Below are 7,619 nucleotides of genomic sequence, written 5' to 3'. Positions count from 1 at the left end.
ACATTTACATCTCTAGGAATTTAAAATCAACTTTTAGTATAGTAGTCATAGGTGTTGTTTCTTCTTCCATCTTGCTTTTCTTACTTCATCAAAGGTACAAAAAACACCGAGTGGATGATTGGCAGTAGCATAGAATATGCAGAGACAAATAGTAGAAGTAGTTGAAAAACTTCCTTAACATGCTAACTAAATGCCTGTCATGGCTCAGGTCCAAGTCTTAGACACTTGATCCCCATATGTCAACCTCTGGGAAAAGGCTTCTCCAGATATTTCAGGGTAAATGCTTCACTGACATCTGTGAAAACTCAGTTATGCAGTGATAATACAAGATTATTCAAGAAATTTCTTTCCAAGTACCTTTCTGAAAGCATTCTTCATGTCCTTATTCCTGAGGCTGAAAATGAGAGGGCTGAGGAAAGGAGTGATGACAGTGTAAGGAACCACGATCACTGTGTCATCTCCCCCTGCTGCTTCTGGCTTCAGATAAACAATAGATGCAAAACCAAAGTGGATGATGACCACTGTGAGGTGGGAGGCACAGGTAGAAAAGGCCTTCTGCTTGCCCTCAGCTGAAGGGATTTTGAGGACAGTGGAAAGAATGAACACATAAGTGAGGATGATGACCAGGAAGGTGCCCATCAAACCTGATACTGACATCACAGTTACAAGGAATTCTGTGAGGTCACTGTCTAAACAGGACAGCCTCACAACAGCCCTCATATGACAAAAGAAGTGTTTGACAAGGTTGGGGTTGCAGAAAGAGCCCCTGAATATCAATGCAGTCTCTATCACAGAGACAAAGAAGCCTGCAACCCAAGCAGAGGCCACAAGTTTTCCACACACCATGTTGGTCATAAGCAAAGGATATCTGAGAGGGTTGCAGATGGCCAGGAAGCGATCGTATCCCATCAAAGTAAGAATGGCACAATTAGTGCCACCAAGTCCCAAGAAGAAACACATTTGCAAGCCACAACCTATGGATGAAATGCTTCTGTCCTTGGCCAAGAGATTTGCCAGCATCTTGGGGATAATAGTCAGTGTGTAGCAGGTCTCAGAGAAAGAAAGTGCACTAAGGAAGAGGTACATGGGTGTGTGCAGATATCGGTCCACCCAAGTTAGACCCATGATGGCCAGATTACCTGTGAGGGTGGGAAGGTAGAGGCAAAAGAAAACCACAAAGAGGAATGTCTGTGCATGTGGGTAAACAGAAAAGCCAACAAGAATGAACTCTGTCAGGACTGTCTGGTTGATCTTCATCATGTGAAGTTCTGAAATCCAAGGAAACAAAAAATTCAATTTTCCATTATTCTCTGCAGTTTTGGTGTGAATAAAACAGACAATCAAATTTGCAGTTACCAATTGATTTTATATTTATTTTGCCAAACAAGATGTGTATGTAGGTAATAGATTTCCTAATTGTCCATTCATGTGTTTCTTCTTTATTAAGCCACCATTACTAATTACTTATTATGAGTTTTTCTGCCCTATTTTTTTTAAAGGCGTTTAATGGCTGATAGTAAAAAAAAGAACAAAAAACACTCTAATTGCTGTCCAGATGAAGGAAATTCATGTGCATAAGGTGAGTTACATTTGGGTCTGATTCTAAACCATGAAAAAATGACCAAGTAGTTAATTGACAGAATCAGGATCTGACATAGCAACTTCTACTTATAATATTGTCTGTAAGCAGCTAAAATGTGAAGTTTGATAGTTGTTTGGAATTTGGAGACTGTATTCGAACAATGGCTTACAGTTATAACAGAAGATCAAAATCATTACCTCTTCTTGAAGAAGACAATTAGGTCCTGAAATACTAAAGGAAAAGAAATAGCAAGCTCCCTTTCCTCTCCTCTAAAGGACCCTTAGGATAAATTTTGCTTAAGTAGTTTGTGGATGATGTTACTAAGCAGACATTTTATGCAACTATAGTTCAAGTGGCAAGAGACATTTTGTTCATTTCATCAATGTAAAGCTCAGCATATGCAAAAAAGACAAATTCTAGTGATTCTGTTTATTTCTTGATAATTCTATGTCAGATTTAATCTCATCCTCTTTAAAATTCCATGTTTGTCCTTATAGTTAAATAATCCCTTATGTTTATATGACCTTGAACTATGTTTTTCTTAACCACATGCTAACATATTTAATAACTCATTTATAGAGCCTACATTTTGCCAAATTTGTTTGTATATTTATTCAGTTTACTCTTCAAACTGTATAGGTGAAGTGCCTAGGAGAAATATAAAATGTGTAGGGCAGCTGTAATTATTTTTTTAATTTATAAATTTAAATTTTATAATTTAAAAATTATTTTTTAAATACTTACTTTAAAAATAAGATTATCTTATCTATGAAGTGTCACAACTGTAACCGAAATCAAGCTGTTTTAACCTTAGTGGTATATTATTTTCATTTATCAATGCTTTCACCTTGAAGAAAGAGACTATGAGTCATATAAGTCTATAGTTCTGAGTAATATGGAGCATTTTAAGAAGATATTGATTTCCAATAAATCTTCAACGAGCAGGTTATTTTAAAAGTGTTGAATCTCAAAACAATGTTTTACTTTGTTATTCAGCACTGTATAACATGTGATCTTGGGCAGAGAGATGAAGAGAGTTTCCATTGTTCCTTAGATTGGGTTCAGGCGAAGATTAAGCATTTTCAGGGTGGAATCTTGCTGGTCACTGAGAGTCAGAAGAGGCAGTAGGAAAATGGCCTAAATTACAAATGTTTTCATAAATAATTCAAATATATGGACTCTACCTTAAAGGTCCCTTGGATTCTTTTGTCCTCATGGACCTGACAAGATCTTTATTCTTTCATAGTCACACGAGTCCCCTGACCTAATCTTGTCTATGAACCCTTTCATCTTTCTTGTTTCCCTTTCTCACTGTATCTACACTTTATCTGTGAGCAATTATCTCCAAAAAGGTTGACTATTTTTCTGTCTTCTTGCCTAAGAACTTATTATGAGGGATAGTGTCTAAATGTCCCTTCGGTTTGTTCATGAGACCTTTAAGTAACCCTCTTCAGTACCCAAACTCCATGTGAGTATCCTTTGCATCCAATTCCACATTTGCAGATCATTGTTTCATTTCTCTCTATAAGCATCTTTCTGAAGAATTCTAGCTATTTAAGAACAAAATCTCCCCTGTTCAGAAAATATTCAGTCTTTCTGTTGATCCCTAACATATTATGAAAAATTCTTTCCACTAACAGAGCTATTTACACACTAAGGTTCTTAAATTCACATGACTCTTCACAATAATTCTATAAGAAAGGCAATTATATGGATTGTGGAATTAAAAGATTCACTAAGTTCCCCAAAGGAAAAGGCAATGGCACCCCACTCCAATACTCATGCCTGGAAAATCCTATGGACAGAGGAGCCTGGTAGGCTGCAGTCCATGAGGTCACTAACAGTCGGACACAACTGAGTGACTTCACTTTCACACACTGGAGAAGGAAATGGCAATCCACTCCAGTGTTCTTGCCTGGGGAATCCCAGGGATGGGGGAGCATGGTGGGCTGCCGTCTATGGTGTCACACAGAGTCGGACACGACTGAAGCGACTTAGCAACAGCAGCAGCAAGTTCCCCAAACGGAAAAAGTATATTAGCAAAATAAGAAATTGTTTTAGTAGGTGATCTCCTTGGTGCAAACCCAAAAGTTTTTCTGTCATACTACCTGCAAAACAGTGTGATTTCATACAATAGGCCATATTCCCTCCAAGACAGCCCAGAAAGGTTGTTTTCAAAGTTTAAAGTTCAGAAACATTTTGAAAATGCAAAATTTTCCAAACTGATACAAATTCCAGGCCAGGTCCTTTCTTATTTAGTTTTTCCCAATTGTGTAGTAAATATCTACTTAGCTAACCATTAGGAGTAAAATATGAATGTCAATTTCCTTCTACTTTTGGCATATTCTGAACATGTGTGTATATGTGTGAATGTGGTGAAGTTACCGTTTCCCATCCAATTCTCAGTTCTCTCTGAAGTTATTGCTAAATCAACCTGTCTCAAATTTAGTTTGCCATATAGAGCCACACTGACAAAAGAAATATATATCCTTTTCAAAGTCAAAGAGAAATGGTAATTTGAGGAAAATGGTAGTGGCAATTAGTCATCAAGAAAAGAGAGTCAAACTGTCTAGAGTAATTCCCCACCTTGTGTGTTTTACCATGGCTCCAATGCCAATTCAGTATTCTAGTTATATTCTTCCAAGAAAGTCTTCACATTGTTGGAAGTATGCTTTGTTCTTCACTCAAAAGAGGCAAAGATCAATTTAGTATTCAAATTACTGGTCAAAGACTGGACTCTTAACTTTGTATTGTTAGTTAAGTGACCTTGGGAAAGCCCTTGCGTCTTCTGAGTTTCCCCACCCGGGAAGTGAAAAAAGAGGTCCTGACTTTATGTACATCAGTTTTTTATAGCCCCAGAGTTTTTGACATGACATGTGAGGTTAGGCCATATTTGCAATGATCAGTTCCCAACACTCACTAAATTGCAGTGGCTTAGAGCCTTTACTTTTAACACTTTAGAGATATTACCTGATAATTGCCAGGGCTTGAGGTTCTTGAGCTCTAGAGGTTTGTTAGGTTCTGCTTAAGAGACTCTCAGGGATTTCTTTCTTCTTTCATCAGAAGGAGGAAAAGAAGTTTCTCACTCAACTTTTTAATTTGCTCTTATTATTTGCAGGACTTTGTGTAACATGTGACTAGTAAAACTCTTCTGGGAATCTCTGGGGATTTAAAATGTTCAGAGTTCATATTCTACCCATAAGCAGGGCTTCCTGATACTTCATTAATTTTGTTTTATCAGAGAGGGAAGTCAGCTGCATCCCTAGTACTCATTCCATTCACTTTTCCACTCACCATAAAAGGTTCTTTCCCTCTATTCATCAACTCCCTTCCTCTGTGGACAAAAACTATTGCCTACCATTTCAGTAAACAAAGAATATTGTCTGCCTTTCTGATAAAGAAGGAATGTTGCTAGCCATCATACCTTCAAGCTATTAGCCACTGAACTTCACCCTAGTTCTGTTCAGTTCAGTCACTCAGTCATGCTGCCTCTGTGACCCCATGAATCGCAGCACACCAGGCCTCCCTTGTCCATCACCAACTCCCAGAGTTCATTCAGACTCACGTCCATCAAGTCAGTGATGCCATTCAGCCATCTCATCCTCTGCCGTCCCCTTCTCCTCCTGCCCCCAATCCCTCCCAGCATCAGAGTCTTTTCCAATGAGTCAACTCTTCACATGAGGTGGCCAGAGTATTGGCGTTTCAGCTTTAGCATCAGTCCTTCCAAAGAAATCCCAGGGCTGATCTCCTTCAGAATGGACTGGTTGGATCTCCTTGCAGTCCAAGGGACTCTCAAGAGTCTTCTCCAACACCACAGTTCAAAAGCATCAATTCTTCAGCACTCAGCTTTCTTCACAGTCCAACTCTCACATCCATACATGACCACTGGAAAAATCATAGCCTTGACTAGATGGACCTCTGTTGGCAAAGGAATGTCTCTGCTTTTGAATATGCTATCTAGGTTGGTCATAACTTTCCTTCCAAGGAGTAAGCGTCCTTTAATTTCATGGCTGCACTCACCATCTGCACCCTAAGGGGAATATAAAATGGTGGAAGGCAGGATGCTGGTCCTTCCTAGAGATAAAAAGATATTAAAATAATTGATTTTAGATGTCCTGTATGTTTGTGATTAGCAGTAATTTTTTTTTTTTATGTTCAACTACAACTGAACTGGCATGTTTTCTATAGCAAAAAAACCTCTTACATATCCTGGCTTCTTCCTTACCTTTTGGGAAGTTCCACAGAGGTATCTGAAAAATTGTATCCTGGCCTATCACCTTTAGAAAGTCCACTGAATAAAAAATTAACGTACTTAAATCAGAATTTATTTCTCTCATACAACAGTCTTGGGACAAGCAATCCACAGTTTGCAAGGTTGATATAGTAACTTAGCTTTACAAGGTTATACAAGCCCTTGAGAAGTGGTGAATTGGTTCTGCCATCCTTAAGAAAAGCCTTCCATTGCTAAGTCCATAGTATCTGGTTTTCTGTTCATGCTGCTGCTGCTTCTGCTAAGTCGCTTCAGTCGTGTCCGACTCTGTGCGACCCCATAGACGGCAGCCTACCAGGCTCCGCCGTCCCTGGGATTCTCCAAGCAAGAACACTGGAGTGGGTTGCCATTTCCTTCTCCAATGCATGAAAGGGAAAAGTGAAAGTTCATAGCCATCAGTAACTCAGAAAGAGAGACATCATTCTTAAGGGATAAACCTATAAGTTACACTTATCATTTAAGCTTATATTTTATTGGTCAGAACTTAATTACTTTGCCAAGTTTAGCAACAAAGGAGGCTAAGAATATAGAAACTACTGTATTTGACCATCTGTGTACCCTGCTATAATTTCAGAGGATTCTGTTATTAAAAATATTGAGAGAATACTTTCAATCACTTGCTATAGGTCTTCTCAGCTGACAGTTCCTTTTTGTGGTAGTTTTGGAATTTTTTGTCTTTTTAGGAATCTGTCTATATCATCTAACTTATCTAATTTATTAGTCTGCAAATGTTCATAATATTTACTTATAATTCTTTTTATTTCTGGAAGTTCAATAACAATAGCATTTCTGAGTCCCATAATTTAAATTATCTGAGGGGTTTTTTTTTGGTCTTGATCAATTGAGCAAATCTTTATCAATTTTGTTGATCTTTTTGATCTCTTGTTAAAAATCAAAAGGAGCAGCTTTTGGTTTCATCAACTTAAAAGTTTCTTTCTTATCCTACTATTTAAAAATTTTTCCTTTAAATTTTACTTCCCCCCCCCACCCCCGCTTCTATTTGCTTTAGGTTTACTTTGCTGTTCTCACAATGCCTTATGGTATAAGATTTTGTTGCTTATTTGCCATCTTTCTTCATTTTAAATACAGGTATATATCTGTTAAGTTCCTTCTAAGCACTGCTTTAGCTGAATCCCATAAGTTTTATTATGTTCTGTCCTTATTTTTGCTCATCTCAAAGTGTTTTGTAATTTCTCCTATGATTTCTTTTCAGAACTGTTAGTCATTTAAGATTGTGTTGCTTACTTTTCACATATTTGCCAATTTCCCTATTTCCTTGTGTTATTGACTTCTAATTTCACTCCATTGTGATTCTAATTTCTCTCCATTCACTCTATTTCTAATTTTCACTCTAAAATCCTACAGACTTTATAGATTTGTATACTTTTAACTTTATAGACTTGTTCTATGCCCTGTCATATGGTCTATCTATGTCCCACATACCCTCAACAATGTCTTCTCTGCTGTTGTTGGTTTTATCTGTTGGTAGATCTCTTTACATTTACACTGGGCTTCCCTGGTGGCTCAGATGGTAAAAGACTCTGCCTGCAGTGCAGGGTACTTGGGTTCAACCCCTGGGTCAGGAAAATCCCCTTAGAAGGAAATGCCTACCCACTCCAGTATTCTTGCCTGGAGAATTCAATGGATTGAGAAGTCTGGTGGGCTATAGTCCATAGGGTTGCAAAAATCGGACACAACTGAGCAACTAACACACTTCACACTTACCCTACTTGAGTTTGTTGAGCTTCTTGGATCTGTAGATTTATT

At 38.0% G+C, this 7,619-nt stretch overlaps 1 protein-coding gene across 1 annotated transcript; it reads right to left on the bottom strand.

The window, feature by feature from the left end:
* Positions 1-330: 330 nt before the first annotated feature.
* Positions 331-1,269, bottom strand: LOC120855625 (olfactory receptor 10X1). Its single transcript, XM_040230167.1, has one exon. It carries the CDS (start codon positions 1,258-1,260, stop codon positions 331-333), a length of 930 nt encoding a protein of 309 aa, XP_040086101.1. The 5' UTR covers positions 1,261-1,269.
* Between the last annotated feature and the right edge of the window lie 6,350 nt (positions 1,270-7,619).

The sequence above is a fragment of the Oryx dammah genome, unplaced genomic scaffold (genome assembly GCF_014754425.2).
Source record: "Oryx dammah isolate SB20612 unplaced genomic scaffold, SCBI_Odam_1.1 HiC_scaffold_28, whole genome shotgun sequence".
Classification (NCBI taxonomy): Eukaryota; Metazoa; Chordata; class Mammalia; order Artiodactyla; family Bovidae; genus Oryx; species Oryx dammah.
The sequence above is the reverse complement of the archived record's forward strand: the minus strand, read 5'-3'. Positions and strand labels throughout refer to the sequence as shown.

Excerpts from the sequence above, each read along its gene's own strand:
- LOC120855625 (XM_040230167.1), bottom strand. The coding sequence starts at position 1,260 with ATGATGAAGATCAACCAGACAGTCCTGACAGAGTTCATTCTTGTTGGC.